The following is a 23,073-nucleotide window of genomic DNA, read 5'->3' on the forward strand; positions in this document are numbered from 1 at the left end:
TGACGCAAATGACGGCAAATGTGTTTCTAAGCACGGTTGGCAATTTTAAAAGTGTGCAGCAATGTGTTAAGCAACCAAATTGTCTTTTTTGTGAGTTTCCCACTTGGGAATAGAGGTGCAGTCTCTCTCGCTGCTTCATGCTGAACAGGTCCATTGAGATGTAGAAGAAGGGGGCCCCACTTTAACACTTTAACACTTTACTGCTGGTCTTGATTTGAAACTGCATGCCTTCTTGTTAAGTTAGAATATATTTTCATGATGTTTTTGTCCTCTGCACTGCAGAGTGTTTGTGTGAGTGAGTCCGGTGGGAGTGGCTGGCTGAACTTTGAGGCTACATCCACCCTTGCTTCCTTAGCTGGCAGTTATAATTCCCTTTTGTCTCTGTAACTGGTCTCAGGGTTCAGATTCTGGAACAAGACTCTGTTCAGATTACCTATAGGAAAGGGAGCAAACCTAGAGAGAACAAACTTGTGAGTTAAAAAGAAAAGGGATTTGGAGATGTTATTTACAGGTGTACTGGAGGAGGCGATGGAGGAAAGTGGCTTAGATAAAGTTCCTCATACACACCAGGAGGCTCTCCCCAGGGGCCTGGCAGCTCTCCCCCTGCCAAATTTCTTCTGGGGTCTGGACCTTGTGCCTTACCAAGACCACACTTCTGGCTCTATTGCCGCCATCATTGCCCCCTTCCTCTTCGCCCAGTGGTCTAATTATAACTTGAAGTCAGCATATTACTTTACCCTTCCACAAATGGAGAGGGTGCTTCCAGAGTGGTGACCAGACTCACTTAAGGTAGAAAAAGTAAAAAAGGCAGTAGAACAGGGAATCAGACCAAGGTTGTCTGAAGGCAGGCCGTGAGGCAAGCTCCACATGATGCTTGAGTTGACTGTTTTTTGTCTTCCTCTGCAAGCAAATCCTGCTGAAGATCATTTTCAAAATAGCCAGAGGAGTACACTCAGGACACATGGGTGCGGGGCAGTTCTGCCCCTTCAGCACAATTTAACCTATCGCTGCAGACAGTGTTATCAATCCATTTTGTTGAGGAAATAATGCCAGAAATAATGTCCATTCACTTAGTCTGCTGCTTTGCTAACTTGCCCTTTACTGCACTATCCTCATGATCTCTAATAGGCAGGAATCCATTGATAAAGTCACTATATCCATTCATTCTGTTGAAGGCCTTCTTCCCTTTCCCAACATGATGCCTTTTTCCAAGGACTGGGCTCTGCTGACAGCATGCCCAAAGTATGTGAGACAAAATTTCACCACAAGCTATGGAAGAAATTAAAGCCATTTATTCATATATACAGATTTCCCCAGCTATCTGAAAGTACAACATTCTTGTGACGCCTTTTATAGGTCAAATTACATCAAGTGAAGACGCAATTACCATTAATTTATGTGAGGAAAAATTCTGAGTGTCCAGTCCGCACAGAGAACCATACATAGCTCAGTGCTACACTGATGACTGCGTTCTGAATAGAGTCTCTAGGGTGGGAGCGGGTTGACTCCACTCTTGCTTCTGAGTGCATGCTGCTGCTTTGATGATTTGCTGTATAAAATCAAAACAGAATCCTAGTTTTATTTTTCATAAAGGGAAAAAAATCTGCTTTGGATTTCTTTGAGTTAGTAAAAAAGAGTTACTGATGAAACTTTGGTGTGTTCATTGTTGGAGAGTTGTTCTGCCAAACCATAGATCAGCAGTTCTAATCTAGCAGCTGCTCTGTTACAGAAACATGGGCAGTCCTGTGCAATTTAGAGCTTCCAAGACTCCACTGTTGGGTCAACTGTGATCAGTTCAAACTCAAAAGGCAGCAAGTTTGAGGGTTTTTTTAAAAATGTAGGTATCTTATTTTTTAAATATACTCATGTTTACTTCTATGTAAGGGGTCAGGATCTATTGTTATTTAAAGTCAACTATGTAAGTCACATTAATGAAAATTAAACACAGTTGCTCCCACTCATTTATTTTTTGGCATGTATAATCTACTTCAGAGCAATCACCTCTTCCACTTCACATTATTAATACTTATCCTGGTTTCTTTTTTATAGGAGGTGTATCGAATTCCAAAGAAAAGTCAGACTGAAAAGGAGAACACAAGTAGGTATTCCAAGAGATACTCTGTATATATGATTTTACAAATATTTTTCAGAAATATGCTAAGGTAACAGAAACAAACTGTGTAAGTAGTACGTGAAATTTGGTCTGACGGTTTGGAGACCTGTACCCTTTCATGCTTTCTTAGTGACTCTGCCAAAAAAGTTGCTCCTCATACTGCTTGTATGGTTATCCTTGAAGTCGTGACTTTTTTTTTTTAAGTTATGACCTTTAGTATAAAGCTTTTCTTTGTTTTGTTTATTCCTGTAATGCAGACATTCTTAAATATATACCCCTAGAGGCTTGGGAGCTGCTTCATCTCACTTATTTTGGACATGTTATTAGGAGAGGCAGCTCCTTGGAAACAGACATCGTGATTGGAAAGGTGGTCAGCCAAAGAGAGGAAGACCCTCCGTAGGATGGATTGATGCACTGTTTGCAGTAATGGACTCAAATGTGTTGAGAATGATAAGAATGGCATAGGATAGGATAGGGTTCAGATCTGTTGTTCATAGGCTCTTAAAAGACTTGTGACAAGGCTTTATTTCTAGATGTTTGTATGTAAAATAAATTTTTCTGGAAATTTCAAAATCTTCATCAGATTTTCAGGGAGTCAAACTCCAGAAGAGGTTGAGAATTATTGTTGTGTGTGTGTTTATGTACATACACATAATCTTTGTCTCATCCAAGTATAGGACAATATAAAGGTAAATGTGGGAGGAATCTTTAGATTCATTTGTATATACGAAATTGCTATACAGTTGATAATTACAGTGATAGTTAACTTTTTAAAACCATTTTTCAGTAATAACTGAACGAGGAAGGGATCCTGTGGGCTTCAGAGATCAAACAGCTGCCCCAAAGACTCCTAACAGATCAAGAGAGAGAGACCCAGACAAACAAACTCAGAGTAAAGAGAAAAGGAAACGAAGGGGCTCCCTCTCACCACCCTCTTCAGCCTATGAGCGAGGATCAAAAAGGCCAGATGACAGGTAAGTTGTCTCTTGAGTTACTGTTTTTTTCAGAATAGGTCACTAAGTGCCTAAGTCTCTAAATTGCAAACATCCAACTTTCAGAAACTCCTTCTGGCACTTTATGCAGTGTTTCAGACTGGTTCAGTCATGGCTTACAGAGCCAAACAGACAATTTTTACAGTGTGAGCAGTCATCTTGTATTCTGTGTTGAAGTTTGGGAATGGGAGACCTGACAGAGGGACAGTGAGCCCTTTCAGAGCCTGATAAGAGAAATTGGATTATTCACAGAATTGTGGAAAGCTACATATATTCAGAATAATGGATTGGTCACCATCTTTGAGGAAGGCACCACATCCTTCAAACCTTGCTTTAAAGTTGTATTAATTTGTCTTCATTTTGAAATGTTGAAAGCAATCCCTATGTGCAACAAATTCTGTGTCACAATCATGTTCACTTGCTGTTTACGCAGCTTTTAAATCATTGAAAAAGCTTTAAGCATCTTCTTGCACCAAACCAAAAACATACTGCCATAGAATCAATTCTGACTCAGTGATCCTGTAGTTCAGAATAGGACTCAAACTCACTGCCATTTAATCAGAATTGATTTAGCTGACTTACCATCCATTTTTCAGAGGCTGTAAATCACAGAAGAGATTGCTTTCTCCTGCAAAGTAGTTGTTGGATTCAAGCCACCTGCTTTTGTGGGGTGGCAGGCAGTACAACTCTTGACCCACTAGGCAGTCAGAACTCCCCAGGGTAGAACTACCCTTCAGTTTCCAAGACTCTAAATCTTCATGGACACACACTGTCTCATCTTTCTCCCTCAGGATAGGAACAGATGGCGGGTTCACACTGTCAACATTTGGTTAAGAACAGGATTCTTTCACCACTATGCCACTAGGGCTCCTTTTTGCTCTTTATGAAATACGACTAAATAAGAATTGTATGTATGCTCCTGTTCTAACTGACCTGAGAGTTCTAAAGCCACAGTTAGAAATGGATCTGATTCATAACCCAAGGACTGCCTGTACTTATACATTGGGACATCAAAAGCTTTAGTAAAATATAAAATTTTACTGATAAATCTTGAGACATGTTCTCTTTTTACCTGGAAGCTATGTAGGCTAGTGGATTATTGGTGCTTGATCTGAAGCAGGAATCATTTTTTATGTTACTTGGAAGGACAAAGATTTATTCTTTTAAAGTGAAAGGAGATTGGGAGCTCTGGTGGCCTAATGGTAAGGAGTTGGACTGCTAACCCAAAGGTATGTGGATTGAATCTACCAGCTACTCCAAGGAAGGAAGTTGGACAGTCGCCTCCTGTGTGAGATTAATTGCCTCTGAAAACCTGCTGGAGAGTCGACTGTGGATTGATTCCAACACTACAGTATACAATAGCATCGTCTTCATTGAAGTGCAGGGGGCTTGTTAGGATATAATCCTCCAAAGATCATGATAATTTTTCAAAAATCAAAACTTTATTTACTGATGAATCTTAGGCTATCTTAGCACAAAAACTGAGCACTACATCTTTGGTTCTTTGGTTATGCTAGTGAAAAAACAGACCATGTAATCACTACCCAAACAAAACTCATTACTTGCCAATCTGATCTGATGCATAGTTGACTCTCCAGTGGGTTTCTGCAATTGTAAATTGTGCAAGTGGACTTTACCCATCTTCTTCAGAGCTACTGGTGGATTTTGTCAGAAAGGCTCGGCTTTTGGCCTAGCAGCAAATCTCCCTATGATCTAGACCACCAGAGATCCCCGATATAATCTTTTACGGGAGGGCTAAAAGATTTCTGAGAAATCCAGACCAAGCCCACAGCCCTCGAGTTGATTCCAGCTCATGGAAACTTTGCATCAGGTTTGTGAGGCGATAACTCTCTATTGGAGGAGCCAGCCTCACCTTTATCCTGTGGAGTCACTGATGACTCCTTCATTTCAGAGAAGTCCTTTTTCAATTAAGTTGGGTTTGTGGAAAATAACATTCTGTTCTGTAATTGTCAGAATTCTCTGACTGTGTGATTGAATCCTTGGTGGTATGATGGTTAAAGTGATTGGTTGCTAACTGATAGGTAGGTGGTGCATACCTACCATTTGTTTGACAGGAAAATTATGCTCATCTGCTTCCCTGACAGCCTTGGAAAAACCCTCTGGGGAAGTTCTGACCTCTAGGGCCACTGCCTGGGTCCTTTTCACCACCAAGTTTTTTGAATAGTTGAACATTTGACAAAGACTCCAGATTTCCTCATAAAGTTTCATAAAACTAGATTTTGATAATGTAACTTCATAATATACATCAGAATACTTTTTCATTTCCAAAGGTGTTTAAATATCATAAATTCTATACTTAAATACATTACTTTGCATGTAGTAAAGCAGTTCTTAGAATTGTTCTTAAGACTTGCTTTATAGTCTAGTTTGAAGTTTCTTTAATATTAATATTATTAATATTAATATCTACTTACTTAGCAGGGGAGATACCATGATCACAAGGGTAGTTTCATAGGGCGAGGCTTACCCACTGCACTCCGGATATGCAGATATGCTGACCCCTGTAATTTCCCCAAATGTGAGAAACTCGACTGTATAATTTGTGGCATATTAGTATTCGGGCTGTCCCCTGAAAGGGGGGGGGGTGTGATTTAAAAGACATAGTCTATATTTCTGTTCATAGAGATTTAATTAGGAAGTCCTTTTTTCCTTACTCTCTGTATCTGATAAGTAGCAACTCTGTGAACAACAGATCTTAGATCTTTTCTCTCCTTAACTGTCCTTATGTCCTTATCCCTGACACAATGGAGCCCATTGCTGTAGTCACTCTGTCATCTATCATCTCATTAACAGTCTTCCTCTCTTTCACTGACCCATCACTCCACCTTTGTACTTTATACATTCAGTGTTCTAATTGTTAGTGGGTGTTTGCAGCTTTTGGCAGTCCATTGATATTCAGTATTTTTCACCACCACCACAATTCAGAGGCATCAGTTCTTCTCCCTCCATCTTTATGCATTATCCAGTTTTCAGATCCATAGGATAAAGTTTAATACTGTGACTTGAATCAGGCACACTTTAGTCTTTAATGGTCTTTATGTCCTGAAATGAATTATGAAATTATTCTTTAATTTGTTACACTCTAATTTAAATATAGACTTTGTCTTCCCTTATAATGAGTACCAGAGATCCCAAAATGAGAGCTAGGATTGTTAGTTATGTGACTCTTGCTGTGTCACTCATATTTATCCATTCCTGTTCCTTTGCTACTTGAGGTCATATAATTTTTTCTTTTTTTTATTATTATTCATTTTAATGAAAATTTACAGAGAGTTTTAGATTTCCATTCATTCATTTTTGCACTTTTCTCCCTGCCCACTCTCTTCCCCTCCAGTTCATTCTTCTCTTTGAAAAGTAAAAGAAAATTCTTGGATTGTTACCCAATCCCTCCCCCCAAGTCCACTCCACTATGCAGTCTTTGTTCTGGACTCATGTCATGACAATAATACCTAATCATAAATAATACCTCTTAAACAGTTCTCTCTCTTATCTCTTTCAATGCAGTATACATAATTTATCCCATCTTTCTCAGTCTTCACCCAACCCCTATGCCACTCCCATTTATAGCAGTGTCACTATACAGTATTTGTCCTTTTGTGATTGAGATATTTCTCTCAGCATAATGTCCTCCAGGGTCATCCATTTTGAATAATATTTCATGAGTTCCTTGTTTTTCAATGCAGCATAGTATTCCATTGTGTGAATATACCACAGCTTCTCTATCCATTTGTTTGTTGATGGGCACTTAGGTTGTTTCCAACTCCTTGCTATTGTGAACAAAGCCGCGATAAACATGGGTGTGTATATATCTGCTTGGGTGGCAGTTGTGGTTTCTTTAGGGTCTATTCCAAAGAATTGCTGAGTCAAATGATATTTCTATTTGCAACTTTTTGAGAAAACACCATACAGCCTTCCATAGTGGCTGCACCATTTTACACTCCCACCAACAGTGAATAAGGGTTCCAGTTTCTCCACAACCTTGCTAGCATTTGTTGCTTGCTGTTCTGTTAAATTTTGCTATTCTTACTGGGGTGAGATGGTATTTCATAGTTGTTTTGATTTGCATCTCTCTTAGAGCTAGGAATTTTGAACATTTCTTCATGTGTTTATTAACCATCTGAATGTCTTCTTTGGTGAAGTGTCTGTTCATATCCTGTGCTCATTTTTCAGTTGGGTTGTTTAGCTTTATCTTGTTGTGGTGCTCAAGTATTTTAGAAATTCTGGATAGTCCCTTACCTGATATATCATTATCAAAAACTTTTTCCCCAGTCTGTGGCTTCCCTTTTTACCCTGTTGGAGACATTTTTGGATGTACATAGGGATTTTATTCTTAGAAGGTCATATAATCTTAATTTTGGATTTATTATTCTCCTTTCCTTTTTTTCAAATAACAGGTTATGTCCCCTATAGTATATATTAAAAAATATATCCTTTTAACTTCGGGAGTTCTCAGGATACAAATGTTAAAGTTCTTTACTGCTAACTAAAAGGTTGGCATTTTGAACCTATCAGTTGCTGCTCCGTGGAAGAAGAGATGTGCTGGCCAGCTTTCTAGAGAGTTACAGCCTTTGAAACCTAGGACAGTTTGCTCTGCCCAGTAGGAGCACCGTGAGTCAGGACTGACTTGATGATGGTGGCTCTGACCCCCTTCCCCACTGATACTATATCATTAGTATTACGTATTTTGAGTTTACTCATTTTTAATGTTGTGTGACATTTTGCTATGTGAATATACCATAGCAAATCATCTAGTCTCCTGTTGATCATTCAAATTCTTTGAAATTTTTGCTACTTGAGTAGTACCTCTATGAATGATCTTACACATTGTTTTTGGTATACATGTACAAGAGTGTCTTTGCTTAGTGTGGGGGGGTTTTCTCTCCACTTTATGTTGATTTGCATTGACTGCTCAAATTTGTATGGTTGTTTAATTTTAATCTAGATGTTTCATAGGGTTCTTTTCCTGATCTGATAAAACTTGATCTTGTTTATTTCATCATATTTTTCATAGTCTCTTTCATTAAGTGAATTAAACATACTTGTTTATAGATAGTGGATGATTCTAATGTTGGCAGTCTTTGTAGATGTAGTCCTCTTGTTTGTGTGTGTGTGTAAGTGTAATTTTTAATTGCTTTATGTTTCATACAACTTGTTCTGTGAGAATTAATAGAAGACTAGATTTAGGGTGTTCTCCTTTGTAGATCAGGATCACTAGTGTCACAATGTGTTACATGTTGAGCTGCTAATAAGGTTTGGACTTCTAACCCACCAGCCATTTCAGAGGTGAGAGATGAGGAATCTTCTGTGAGAATGTACAGCTGTGGAGACTTGATGAAGGGTTAGCATGAGTCAGAATCAACTCAATGGCAGTGGATTTGGTTTGGGTTTTCTTCTATAGAAAGTTTACATTTGTCTCTGTTGAGCATCTGAGATTGCTGGTATACCACCTATTAGTACTTTAAAGGAAATTTTTAGCTTGAGAGTGTTTTAAGACCATAGCTCTTTATCTTGTTCTTGCTTAGTTAAATATTAAGACCTTATCAGTGGCATTGTGCTCATAATTAACCTCCTGACAATGAAACATCCTGAAATTAGTATTCATTGCTTATTTTTGCTAAGGGAACATTTTTAAAAGTTCCAGTCTCTGCATAGAAGTTTGCAAGAATCTTTTAAGTCTTTAAGTCTCTTGTGAATCTTCTGATTGATACTGTGAGTCTGCTGGAATACGTGTCAAGACCACCACAGTATATTAAGCTGGCATTGTAGTGTGCAGAAAAGTGTGTGACTAATGCTCTGTACTTGTGTATATTCACCCTTCACTTAGTTAACTCTCTCTTGTTATTTGCTCAAAATGTATGTGGTCAGGCATAATAGCAAGTTTTGTAACCTTTAGTAGTGTATTTTAGTTTTCATGGCAGTTTAATATGAACCAGCTCAGCACCGGCCCTGCAGTGGTGTTTCAGAGGTTTCTCCATCACCAGAAAGGAGAGTACGTGCCTTTCTCTTGCAGTGCTGCTGGTGGACTGTAACTACCAGAGATGCAAACTTTGGATTAGCTACACGACTCCCTTTGGGCTATACCAGCTCTATCCATACCCTGGGAGGTGTTCTGTCCTGTCTGCAAGACTCGTTAAGTAATTTTGTGATTTTTAACTTATGTCAGATTGAAGTTGGAATAGTTAGGGATTGACTAATCATCCACATGGATAACACTAGTGCGTTGATTGCATCTACAGTATAGCGAAAAACTTTATTTGCTTTTCTTTCTAGATATGATACACCAACTTCAAAAAAGAAAGTACGAATTAAAGACCGCAATAAACTTTCTACAGAGGAGCGCCGGAAGTTGTTTGAGCAAGAAGTGGCTCAGCGAGAGGCTCAAAAACAACAACAGCAGCTGCAGAACCTGGGAATGACATCTCCCCTGCCCTATGACTCTCTTGGCTACAATGCCTCTCATCACCCTTTTGCTGGCTACCCACCAGGTTACCCCATGCAGGCCTATGTGGATCCCAGCAACCCTAATGCTGGAAAGGTGCTCCTGCCCACACCCAGCATGGAACCTGTGTGCTCTCCTGCTCCTTATGACCATTCTCAGCCTTTGGTGGGACATTCTACAGAACCCCTTACAGCCCCTCCACCTGTGCCAGTGGTGCCACATGTGACAGCCCCTGTGGAAGTTTCTAGTTCACAGTATGTGGCCCAGAATGATGGTGCCGTGCACCAAGACTCCAATGTCACTGTCTTGCCAGTGCCGACCCCAGGCCCAGTCCAGGGACAGAATTATGGTGTTTGGGATTCAAATCAACAGTCTGTCAGCAGCGTACAACAGCAGTACTCTCCTGCACAATCTCAAGCAACTATCTATTATCAAGGTCAAACGTGCCCGACTGTCTATGGAGTGACATCACCTTATTCACAGACAACGCCACCAATTGTACAGGTAACTTAATTCTGGAACCTCTTGTCTATCTGGATGTTAAATTTGATGAAAAAGAGCAGGGGTTATACCACTGATCACTTATACATTGATAATTTTTTATGTATTATCTGTTGTATAATAAAATACCCAAAAACTTACCAGCTTAAAAGAATAAGTAATTATTATGTCATAGTTTCCATGGATCAGGAAGTCTGGAGCAATTCAGTGACTTTGGCTTAGGACCTTTTACCAAGTTGTAGTCAAGCTATTGCCAGAACTAAGGAGAGGACTCGGAATGAAGGATTTCTTTCTAAGCTCCCTCGTGGTTGACATTTCCTCTCTACATGAGCCTCCCAGTAGGGCTGTTTAAAATAGGCCACCTGGCATCTCCCAAGAGCAAGCAATCCAAGACAGATGCCAGAATGGAAGCTCCAGTGTCTTTCATAAGCTAATCTTGGAAGTGACATACCATTACTGGGCTTTTCTGTTGGTCACACAAACCAACCCCAATTCAGTGAGCAACTACTGATAAGTAGGAATGGCTGAAGATGCCATTGGGGCTGCCTTGTAGCTTGGCTCCCATATCATCCATGCAGAAGAATTTGCTATTACAGTGTGTTTTGGACTGGAATCATTCAGATGACCCTTCTCCTTGTTTACAGGGAGTGAATTGTAAAGAGTTTATCCTTCTATATTCCTGTCAAGGTAGAACCTTTGTTAAGGCAGTTATGAGGATAAATACCACTCTCTTTCTCTAGATCCACATTGTATATTATTTGATTTATGCCCTACATCTCTATCTACTTATTTTATTTGCCAGCGTGGCTTTCGTATACTGAGCCTGAGGATACTGCTTTGGTTGGTTGGTTGGACATGATGATGTTATATTTAGAAATCCGGAATTGAACTAATTTTATGTTTCACAGTGTAGTTTTTTGTTTTTGTTTTTATTTTAAGTCAAATCAGTTACCTCCCCCCAATAAAAGTATAGCAATAATTTTAAGCTTTTTTTTTTAAGGGCCTTTACAAAGCAACATCCTCCTTACCATATTTCTGTCTCTCTCCCATCACTGCTTGTCACCTCTGAAAAAGTAATATGGGATAGAGGAGATTTTTAATATGAAACAGTGATTTTTACTTCTATTGGTACTTTTATTAGGAAGTTGTAGTATCGTAATTTTCTTCCAGTAGCCCTATAGAATGTCCTACTTTTATTCCTGAAATTCTTCTATTACAGTCTCTTTAACTACATGCATGTGTGTTTGTAATCCTAAAGGGTTTACATTTTTTCTTCCCTTTTTCCCGCTTAACAATTTTTCAAAATCTGTGTGTTTGTGCATGTGTATATTTCCCACTTAGCTGTCAGGTTGTTTGAGAAAGTCATTTAAATTGATAATTTTTTTTTCTTTCTTCATAATTACAGATAATGTTCCATTAACGTTCTTATATTTTATGTTTTTCCTTTCATATTTAGCTTAAAAATGAATGCTTTAGTACTAAATAAAATTAGTAAGAAATGGATATTAGTGATCATTAGGCATGGATTTGGAGCTTTTTGCATATTGGATTTAGATACCTGTAATGTTTTAGTAGTCATTGACAATTTCTGTTTAGGTCCTAACTTCTAGTACATTTGGCCATATATTTCTGAGACTTAAGCTGTAAGTTGAGGCTTTTCCCTGAAAATGGTATCACAGATACAATAGAAATTATTCATTTCTTACCTGTTTCTGTCTCTGTTCTTAAAAATAATGTTCTTGTAGCCAGGTTTTAAAACCTGAGCAACACTAATAGGAATATTCATTAAAGTCTCCTCAGTTGAGGGCTCATTCATTGGTCAGATGGTTAGTCTTAGAAAAATTTCCCCCTGATCCCAGTGACCAGAACATTGTTCTTGGGTTTAAACACTAAACCTGGATGCTCAAACTTCATGAAAGTTTCATGTGCTTTCCGTTTTCCAGTCTATCTATAGGTACAATTTGTTGTTGTTGTTGTTGTTGTTGTTGTTATGTGCCATTGAGTCCTTATGACTCAAAGTGACCTCATATACAACAGCTCTGAACACTGCTCTATCTTATGCCAACCTTAACACCTACCCCTATTACCCCAGGGATTGAATCAATCCATCTCATTGAGGGTCTTCCTCCCTTGCACTGTTTCTCCACCCTCCCAAACATGATATCCCTCTCTTAGGACTGGCCACTCCTTGCAGCATGTCCAAAGTATGAAGTTTCAGAATGCTTGCCTCCACGGAGCAACCTGGTTTCATCATCTCCAGAACAGACCTGTTTGTTCTCCTAGTAGTCCACTCAATGCTCTTCTCCAACAGCACAGCTCAAAGGCATTAATTCTCCTTCTATCATCCCTAGTCATTGTCCAGCTCTCTTGATGCATAGCAAGTCCTGGACAGTATCTTTGTGCATATTTGATGTAGATTTTTGCCATCATTGTTTTTGACACTGGCATATGATTATTAGTTGGTTTGGCTAGGAAAAGATGATTTAAAATTTAAAAATCTCCATTTACAGCTTGTTTCTCTTTAGCATTTTGCTGCTTGAAAGACATTCTGGTGTTAGCAAATTACATGTTGCTTTGCTAACAAAAGGCCAGCAGTTCAAATCCACCAGCTGCCCTCTAGGGAAAAGATGAGCCTTCTCTTCTTTAAATGATTTCTAGTCTTGAAAACCCAGTGGAGAGTTGCTGTCAATCAGAATCATCCTTGACCACAGGGAGTTTACTTGCGTACAGTTTGATTTTTAAATAATGCATTGCTACATCAATCTGTTGTCTTCAATATTTTTCAGTCTAGCAGTGATGATTGCTTTATAGGCATTTGTGGCATCTCCTTCAAAAGTTACTTTCAATTTGTGTGTTCCTCTCTTTGCTGATGGCAAAGCATCATCCTTTAAATATATTTTGCTGTTTTGAAACAGCTGACATTGGCCTGGAGTTTGTTCTAGTGAATAAAGACAAGGAATGAAAAAGCTTTGTAATCTCTGTTCAGATGCTGTCTTACAGGCAGCATTTGAAGTCAGTCTAAATGAAAGAAACCAAGGGTTTTAATCCACATTAATCACATGTCTGCATGATGAGCCTTACTCTTCTGTTCTTGTAAGACAAATTTTCATGTCACTAAGGATCAAAAGAATTTTAGCCTCCAAAATACTAGTTTTCTTTTGTGTTCTTAGTCTACTGGTTACACACAAACACACGCGGTCTGGTGTGTCTAGCTGCTTCAGGAAAAGGTGTTTTTGAGTTGGGGGCAAAATTTAGGGAAGCTAGAAAGCTGTTGAGTACTCTGAACAAGAGAATATGAGGGCCTACACTGAAATAGTAAGAGTAGAAGTATGAGAGATGGACATATTTTATATGTATATTCCAGAGGCAAAACCAACAAGAGTTGCTCATGATTGGGAATGAAAGGAGCAGGTCAGGGAAAGAAGGGCCTTGTGCTCAGCATTGTTGGCTGAAAAATTTCCGGTATATTTGTTTATTAATCCCAGAAACTATTCCTGCTGAAAGTCAGTATTATTAACCATATGTATTCCTCTACATGCGTAGTAGTAACTTGCCTGTTATATGTGCATTTTGGATTCTTTTTTCCTGGTATGATTGTCTTGGAAACTCACATTCCAGGTAAATGGAACCTAGGAGATAGGTTTTCCTTGTGGGTTCTAAGTTTTTTAACATTATTTGATTAATGCTCCCTTTCTGATGCCTCCTGCTTTTTTATTTCTTGCCAGTACCTCCTTTCGTGCTGATCTCTGAGTCCTTGTGATCTGAGTTTAGGTGACTGGTGAAGACAAAAAAAACCCCACCTCAACTATTTGGAGTTTAATCAGGTCTGGGAGATGGTGATCTAGTACTTGTTTCTACAATGTCGTTAATATTGCTTAGATTCCCTGCCTTGTATCCCATACAAGGGAGTAGAATTGCTATGAAAGCAATTAGAATTGTTAGGAAAGCAAGTCTAATGCACACACTTTTTTTTTCTCTCAGGCTTTGTGATTTTATCATAATAATTCTACTTAACAGTTGACATTAAACCTGATTTTATTATCTGTATAGCTTAGCTAGTTTATATACTGAATCACATGCAGTTTTCTTCCTATTCTTAATTCTTTTTACTCTTATCTTGGTCTTCTCAGTAATTATATATCTGGATGGCTAAATTGCCTTATTCAGAATTAAGTTATCATTTGGAATTACTACATTTTGAATCCTTATCACTTAATTCATTGGAATCAGTTTAGCTGAATGAATCTCAACTTCTAAGGTCATGTCTATTCAAAGTCTATCCTTAACGTTTGTTTGGTTTTTGGTTGTGGGTTTTTTTTTGTTTGTGTGTTCTGGTCCCCCCCCCCCATTTAGCAGTTTTATTCTATTTTCTAGCAGATGATTTACATACCTGCCCCCCTTCCTTTAGGTCAGTATGGCAGTTTTCCAGTCTCAGTTGTTTAAAGAGAAGCTTTGGTCAAAAATGGGATGAAACAGGTTAGGGGGGATAAATCTTTGCTGCTTTTAAAATATCACCACTTTCACAATTCTATTCTCACGCTCATCACACGCACACATACACAGGAGCATCTGCATGGTCCGTGTTTTCGGTGTTTCTTGCGGGCGGGGAGGCAGGCAGCTGCAGCTGGTCATGCTGGCTCAGTCTCCGGGGTTTGCTCAGCTTCACATTATTCAGAGGCCCTGGATGGAAGATTCCAGGGTCTTGAAATCCCAAATTGTCATGGCTCCATCAATACCAGTAGTGCAGAATTTACGACAGTCTTGCTTATCCACCTCGTAAATGGACACCTGAGTGATGCTATTCTGGTGCAGCATCTCCAAAGCAGTGTTGTGGTCCTCGGTGGTGGCCCGCTTATCCATGTTGCAAAAGCGCTCCATGGCCACGACATCGCACTGGATGCTGTTTTGGAATGTCCAGTTTGGAGATGAAGGTCAAGCAGCCACAGTCATCATAGTTGAAGAGAAAGCATCGGGCAGCAGTCATGGCCAGCAGCCACGACACTGTTGTCCAACACAAATGACACACTCAGGAGGGGCAGGAACTCTGTCTTCAGAGTGGAGACCTGCACACTTTTGGAGGCATCGGCTACATACATGGTGCTGTCATGGCTGACCCAGGCCAGGTAGCTCCCACTGGCAGAGAAACTGACGCTGTGGACCCAGCCCCCGGTGCCACCGCCACCGAACTCGGACATCAGCTGGCCAAAAGGCATCTTGCTGCCCCCTGGTGTACTGGCTGGCTTTTCATCCACTTCTTTAATGTAGGCAGAAAACACCCTGCACTTGAAGTCGCAGGAGCCTGCTGCCAGTAGTATGTTGTTGGGATGCCAGTCCAAGCTGAGGACCGTGGAGTGGATGGGCTTCTTAATATGCTTGCTGACCCACCAGTCGATTTTTGGACTTGAAGTAACAGACGGAGATGAGCTGTGCTCCTCTGCCTATGGTGAACTTGTTCTCCAGTGGGGACCACTTCACGAACGTGGCTGCCCAGTTGATCTGCAGGACCCCATGGTGGGCTTCCAGATGCCATCCTTCTGACTCCAGACGTAGGCATTGCAGTTTGCCCCACAGGTGATGATGTGGTCGCTCTTGGGTGGCCAGTCAATGCCTGTGATGTGCCCGTTGTGCTCCTTGAGCTCATGAGCTTTGACCCACTGGCTCTTATTCTTCTTGTAGATTTGGACTTCATGATTATTGGGGCTAAGGGCAATCTAGGTGCGATTCCGATTCCAGGCATGGCAGGTGATTGGTTCGAGCAAAAACTGATAGCAGGGACATTCTTAGTGTTCTCAGAGGACAAAAAGCTGGGATTGGGGCTTTCACGGACTCTGAGTCTGTTGACGCGAATAGGCTCTGGCTGGTTGTGTGGTTTTATTTTTTGTTTTTTTTCTTTCTTTTTTTCCTCCTTGGCATTTGTCACATCTTAAGGCAACAAGGATGTTTTGTAGGCGTCTTGTCACATATTGAAGTTTGAAGTAGTTTTTCCTTAATAAGGAAAAATCATTTCAGTGTATATTTAAGTCCTGAACATAGTATTTATTTCTGTTTGTTTGTTTATTTATACTAATTTATTTACAAAATTCGAATATATTAAGGGAGCTCTGGTGGTCTAGTGGCAAGAAGCTGCACTACAATCCCAGAGGTACGTGGTTCAAATCCACCAGATGCTCTGCCTGGAAAAGGAGGGGCAATCTCCTCCTGTATCTGTCAGATGCAGTTTGATGGTGCATACACACAAAATAATAAATTTTTTTAAAAAAATAACATTTTTTAAAAATTCACATACATTGTTCTTCCAATTTCCCTCAACCCCCCCAACCCATCAAATTGTACAACCCCATGATTAATATACACACACACATATACACATCCCTCTACTTCCACCTTCCTCCCCCCCCCCTTGGAACTTCATATTGTATAAACCCGTTATTGTAGAATAAGTATGAAGAACCAAGGTACTTATTTCTTAATATGACTTAAGATATGGGCAATATCTGTCTGCCATGGTAGTCAGGACTAAAGTGATTGGCCTTTGTGGACCAAATAAAATGATAAGTAGTAAGCAGTCCAGGTCCTATGAATTCTTCTGTTTTTTCTAGGAAAGAATTCTATCTTAGAGACGCCAAAGGCTAGAACACTAGTTTTAATATTGGTCACCTTCTTATTCCATTTTGAACTTTTCTAAGCAGAATATGCTATTAGAAGCTAATAGCAGAAGATTTTTCTGAAGAGAGCAGCATGGAGCTGTTCTTATATCCTAGGTAGAACCAGCATCTTCCTTGTTAACTGCAGTCTCACCGGAAGTGAAACAGTTGGACATTTCTCTGTATACTTATGCTAAAGCATCACCACTGTAAATAAGCACTTAAAGAATCTGAAAACAAAACTATTTTGTTTGAAATTTTTAAAAAGTTTTGCACTTTTGATATTTGTATCCAAATGTCAAAACAAAAGTGTGCATATATTAAGATGGTACCAGTTTGGCAGTTGTTACTGCTTTATTAGGCTAGACAAGTAAAACTTACTAATTTCCTCATTTTCTCCTTTTTTTAGAGTTATGCACAGTCAAGTCTTCAGTACATCCAGGGACAACAGATTTTCACGGCTCATCCACAAGGAGTGGTGGTACAGCCAGCTGCAGCCGTGACTACAATTGTTGCACCGGGACAGCCTCAGCCCCTACAACCAGTAAGATATAAATTTTGGTTGTTAAAACTCTCATTGGATGTCTGCCTTGTCTTTAGAAGGTTTTTCATTTTGTTTTGTTTTTCACTTCGTTTTTCTGTTGATTTGCGTAGTCGTACTTTCATCCAGCTGCTTGAGCACCCTTCAGAGGTACTACTCGGGCATTTTCTCAGGTGTTTTTTTTTTCTTTTCTTTTTTAATTCTGTGAAATTTATAGCTCTTTTTATTGATAGGTATTTTCTTCCTATGATCTGTTTCATATGTTGTTATCCTGACCTTGATTTTTTTAAAAAAAATCTGTATTTACCAAACTATCCATCTCTTCATAGTAGCTACTTAATGACTAGAATATGATATTGGCCCAGTGACTACAGCAGTGGATTTAAGTATAGCCGAAATTGTGAGGATGGCACAGGATCAGGCAAGGTTGTTTACTTTTATATCGAGGTGTGCCTTGAACTAGAGCCGACTCAACAGCACCTAATAACAGAATATGATACTCTCCTAGTGACCATGGGCTAGCTTCTAGAACTGCTTTGACATGAATCATATGTTTTACTGTATATGCTACTAAAATATCTGTAATATGAAGCCAAGTTTTCAGTATTCTGCAGCATATATAAAAAAATATAGTGAACTCTTGGAGGATATTTTGGTTTGTTGTTTCATGATGAAACATTGACATGAGAAATAATTGACTCTATTGTATCAGATTAACTTCTTGAATACTGGCAATTCTGAAGAAGGCTCTGGCTTTAGACAGTAGGAACTATGTGAAATAACTGGGAACTAGCGCTATAATGACTTAGTTGTAAATAATTGCACTGCCAACCCAAAGGAACACAGTTTTAATCCATCAGCTGCTTCACAGGACAAAGATGGGCAGTACCCTTTGTGATTTACTGCCTCCACAAACCTGCTGGAGGATCATCCATGGGTCAGTTCCAACTTGATGGTATACAGCAAGATGCTGTATTTTAAGCAGCTATTTGAATGCTTGCTATATATGCTTGGTTGTTCTTGGCATTTTAAATACAAATGTGAAAATTATTTCATTCCTATCCTAAGAATCTGACATAAATAAAAGATGATAGTCAGATTTGAATACTTAAAGGTAAAGAATAAGGTTAGTACTTGAGAGAAAGAATCATGCTTTAAGAAGGAGGAGTTAATAACTGATCAAATAACAAATTTGGAATTTTCCTAAGTGACAGTAATTTTAGGGTAAAGAGATCGCTTTACAAGCTGAGTAATTATTACTGTTGTGTGCTATGGAATAGCAACTGACTGACTCATAGCCGACTCTCCAGTGGGTTTCCAGAGCCTATAAATCACACAAAAGAAGATTGCCCATCTTTCTCCCTTGGAACAGCTGATGTATTCAAACCACCTGCCTTTGGTGTGTCAGCACAACCTTTACTCACTAGGACTAGGCCACCAGAGCAACCTGATCACTTTCAGGAAAGATCACCGTAGCAAACGAAACAAGGGGAACTTTAGCTGGTACACATCTCCAAAAAAGATCCAGCCGAAACCAGCTAAACGAAATAGTGCTACAAGGTAGTATGAGCAGATCAGGATGCTCACAGGCCTGTATTTGATTAAAAGAGGCATATTTAACCAAGTGTGTTGTCCCATTTGTTCCTTCAGCTGCTTGAACAAAAATAAACCTGAGAAGATTATTTTTCATTGATTGGCTAATATAAAAGGAACAATTAAGTTTTCAAAGTGTGTCATCATATTTTTTAAATAAAGTTATTTCAGATATAAAGAAAAATTACATTGGTTGGAAAGAGTTGTATCTGAAACTTACCCGTCTAATCAATGTTCTAAAGCTGAATACCATTTCACATTTTAAGATTGAAAAATCATATTTTTTGGATAATGAGCTGTCGAGTATTTTTCAGTGTTACAACATAGAACTGTCAAATTCTTCATATAAAAGCTCTTCATGTACACCACATCTTTAATAATTTCTCAGCTTATACTTTTCCTTTAACCTTTTTTTTTAAACAAAAAAGGTAGGTATCCCTTTTTGCATATTATTTCTTAATTCTTTGTCCTGGTCAGTCAGATGAAAAGAAAACTTAACATGTGTATGTTTTTTCAAGCCTGAAATGGTTGTGACAAATAATCTCCTGGATCTGCCACCTCCCTCTCCTCCCAAGCCAAAAACCATTGTCTTACCTCCCAACTGGAAGACAGCTCGAGATCCAGAAGGGAAGATTTACTACTACCATGTCATCACAAGGTAAGAGGGGTGTGTTGATCTCTCCAAGTTGTACTTTGGGTTGGCCAAAGAAATGGCTACCATAAAAGTTTGGTTGTAGACTTGCCATCATTGGATGTCCACTGTACTTGAGGCTGCTACATTTTCAGAATCTTATCTTAAATGTATGTAAGACCTTAGACTTTTGCTGGGGGAGTGCACACCACACTCTTGGAGAAAATGAAAAAGTGTTAAGTTGATTGTGACTCTAACAGTGTCAATATCAAGGGTCATTAACAGTAATCAAAATATCTATATATAAAATGTCAACATCTTAACAGAAAAGACAAACAACCCAATCATAAAAACCATTGCTAGGTCAAAGAGCATATCTAGTTGACCTCCAGAAACATGAAAAATTGATCAGTTCATTAGTCAGCAGAGAGATGCACATTAAAACCACAGCAGGCAACCATTTCACGTCTACCTAGATAATAACTAAGGAAAACCCCAAAATAAGAAATGTTGGTTAAGATGTGGAGAAATTGGAATTATTATCTGTTGCTGGTGGGGATACAAAATGGACAGGTATTGTGGAAAATAGTATGACAGTGATTCAGAAAACTGAAATAGAACAACCATATGAAGCAACAGTTCTCCTTCTAGGGACATTCTTAGAAGACATGAAAGCAGAGACTGCCATAGTAATTTTCATTGCTGTGGTCTAAATTCCCAGCAACAAATGAATGGATAAACAAGATGTGTACATGCGTACAATAAAATCCTCTCAGCTTCTAAGAGAAATGAAATACTGAGATACACTGTAGTGTATGCTGTAGTTTATGGATGTAGAATATGGATGGAGCTTGAAAACATACTGAGTGAAATAACTCTAACAGAAGAACAATATGTGTTACCTGGCTTCGATAAAAAGAACGAGAGCAGTCAGGTGTATAGAGACTCGTGTTTATGACTAGGGATGAGAAGGCGGCAGAAGTGAAGGTGTACTGAACTTTGGGTTTTGGTAAGGAAAAAATCACATTGATTAAGGGTAGGTTTGATTTGTTCCGCCAATTAATGTAATTGCTGTCAATGAATTGTACCTCTGTTAAAAGTAAAATTGACAACAAGTGAAAAAGAATGGATTATTTTTTTCCCCTGACAAAAATTATTTTCTTGTGGTAAACAAATTAAAAATATAGGAATTACAACTTACGGGAGCACCACAAGCTCAAGATAACTCACTTTTGGTGCTTGCTTCGGCAGCACATATACTAAAATTGGAACGATACAGAGAAGATTAGCATGGCCCCTGCGCAAGGATGACACGCAAATTCGTGAAGCGTTCCGTATTTTTGACCCTGAAATGAACCAGTCTGTAACGAAGGCTAACTCCTAACTCCTACAAATCTCGTCTTTGGATACAAAGCTAAGTGGATAGTCCTTACCGAGGGACTGTTTAAAAAGAGGCAGGGAGAAGAAAAGGAAAAAAAAAAAGATAACTCACTTTTTTTTTTTAATTTTAATGAAAATTTACAAAGACTTAGGGTTTCCATTCATTCATTGTTGCATTTTCTCCCTGTTCACCTCCTCCCCCCTAACTTCACTCTACTGTGTAGCCTTCATTCTGGACTCCTGTCATGACAGTAATACTTAATCACATGTCAATCACATATCCCTTTTAAACAGTTCTCTCCCTCATCTGTTTCAATGCAGTATACATTTTGTTAATCCCCTCTTTCTCAGTCTTCCCTCAACCCTGATGTCAGCCCTGTTTTATAACAGTGACCCTATGCAATATTTGTCTTTTTGTGACTGAATGCACCATAGTATTCCATTGTGTGAATATACCAGAGCTTCTCTATCCATTCGTTTGTTGATGGGCACTTGGGTTATTTCGAGCTCTTTGCTATTGTGAACAAAGTCGCAATAAACATGAGTGTGCATGTATCTGCTTGGGTGGTGGTTATGGTTTCTTTAGGGTATATTCCCAGTAGTAGAATTGCTGAGTCAAGTGGTAATGCTATTTGCAACTTTTTGAGGAAGTGCCATACAGCCTTCTATAGTGGTTGCACCATTTTACACTCCCACCAGCAGTGAATAAGGGTTCCAATTTCTCCGCAATCTCGCCAGCATTTGTTGCTTGCTGTTCTGTTAAATGTTGCTATTCTTACTGGGGTGAGATGATATCTCATCGTTGTTTTGATGTGCATCTCTCTTAGAGCTAGGGATTTTGAACATCTCTTCATGTGTTTGTTGGTCATTTGAATGTCGTCTTTGGTGAAGTGTCTGTTCATATCCTGTGCCCATTTTTCAGTTGGTTCATTTATCTTGTGGTGCTCAAGTATTTTATAAATTCTAGATATAAGTCCTTTGTCTAACATGTCATTACCAAATATTTTTTCCCATTCTGTAGCTTCCCTTTTTACCCTATTGGAGATATTTTTGGATGTGCATAGGGATTTGATTCTTAGAAGGTCCCATTCATCTATTTTATCCTGGTTGTAGATGACAATTCACTTCTTTAAAAAAAAAAATAAACCCAACTCTTTTGGCAGCTTCATTTGAATGGATATGTATTTTAAATACATAAAATATGTATTTTATTTATGGATATATATACTTTTATATATGTACGTGTACTTGTGGGCATGTTTTAATATAAATTACTAGGGTGTGCTCTTTGAAATTTTTTTTACTTACGAGCTCTGGTGGAGTAGTCAGCCTGTAAGCTGTGCCACTCAATGTCTGAGCCTCTCTCCACCAAATAGCTCTGTGAGGAAAAGATGAACATTCTCTTACAGTCTTGGAATCACTGTGGAGGGTCAGCTATAAGTCTGTTCTGACTCAAACACAATGCATTTTACTTCTTAGATTATTTTTTCTTTATCTTAAGAATTAAGTTATATTTCATACACGCTGTAGTATAGCGAGTTGGCAAGTGAGCTCATTGTTTTGCAAATGACGTTTTATTAGAATGCAGACCACTTAATCATTTACCTCTTGCCAGTTGCTGCTTTCACATGACACTGGCCTACAAAAGAAAAATACTAATTTTTTTATTCTTTACAGAAAGTATTTGCTAACCCACTAAATCAAAATTTAATTGATCCATCCGATAGACTGTCACTATTTTACATTTACTATAACCCTGTACTGAACATTCTTAAGGATACTACTACTACTTTTTAAAGTAAATTCTTGGAAGTTATTCCAAGATTTACATTTATAAAGATATTATTGAAAATATCTCACCATTTAGAAAATTGGTTTGACCCAACTTAGATTCCCCATGTGTACAAAAAGGAAATTCTTTTAATCTCTTAATAGATGAGAAATCTTGCTATCCACTACCAAGTCTTTTATTGTTGAACTCGACTTTCTTCATTAGCTAATTTGATATATATATCTTGTTTACTGGAGGCATTTATTTCTTTTTCCATTGTTAGCTCTATTTATCAGGGATATTGCACATGCTCATGGTGTCTTGTGACACAAAGAGTTTTAAAATCTTATACCACCAAATATTTTCCCTTTATGATTTATGCTACAAAAGCCTTCCTAACTCTCATTTTAAAAAAATCTTATAAAACAAAGCTTTCTTCTAGCTAAA

The 23,073-nt window shown here is 38.7% G+C and overlaps 1 protein-coding gene and 1 pseudogene across 1 annotated transcript in view; one reads left to right on the top strand and one right to left on the bottom strand.

The window, feature by feature from the left end:
* SETD2 (SET domain containing 2) overlaps positions 1-23,073 on the top strand; it is a 94,439-nt gene that overhangs the window by 63,215 nt on the left and 8,151 nt on the right. The window contains 5 exon segments of the mRNA XM_006893034.1: positions 2,050-2,098; positions 2,901-3,087; positions 9,397-10,069; positions 17,120-17,254; positions 19,363-19,502. Coding sequence (XP_006893096.1) covers positions 2,050-2,098; positions 2,901-3,087; positions 9,397-10,069; positions 17,120-17,254; positions 19,363-19,502 — 1,184 coding nt within the window.
* LOC102853628 lies at positions 14,729-16,886 on the bottom strand (annotated as a pseudogene).

This window comes from Elephantulus edwardii, unplaced genomic scaffold, assembly GCF_000299155.1.
Source record: "Elephantulus edwardii isolate Elephantulus edwardi_28Jun2011 unplaced genomic scaffold, EleEdw1.0 scaffold00121, whole genome shotgun sequence".
NCBI lineage: Eukaryota > Metazoa > Chordata > Mammalia > Macroscelidea > Macroscelididae > Elephantulus > Elephantulus edwardii.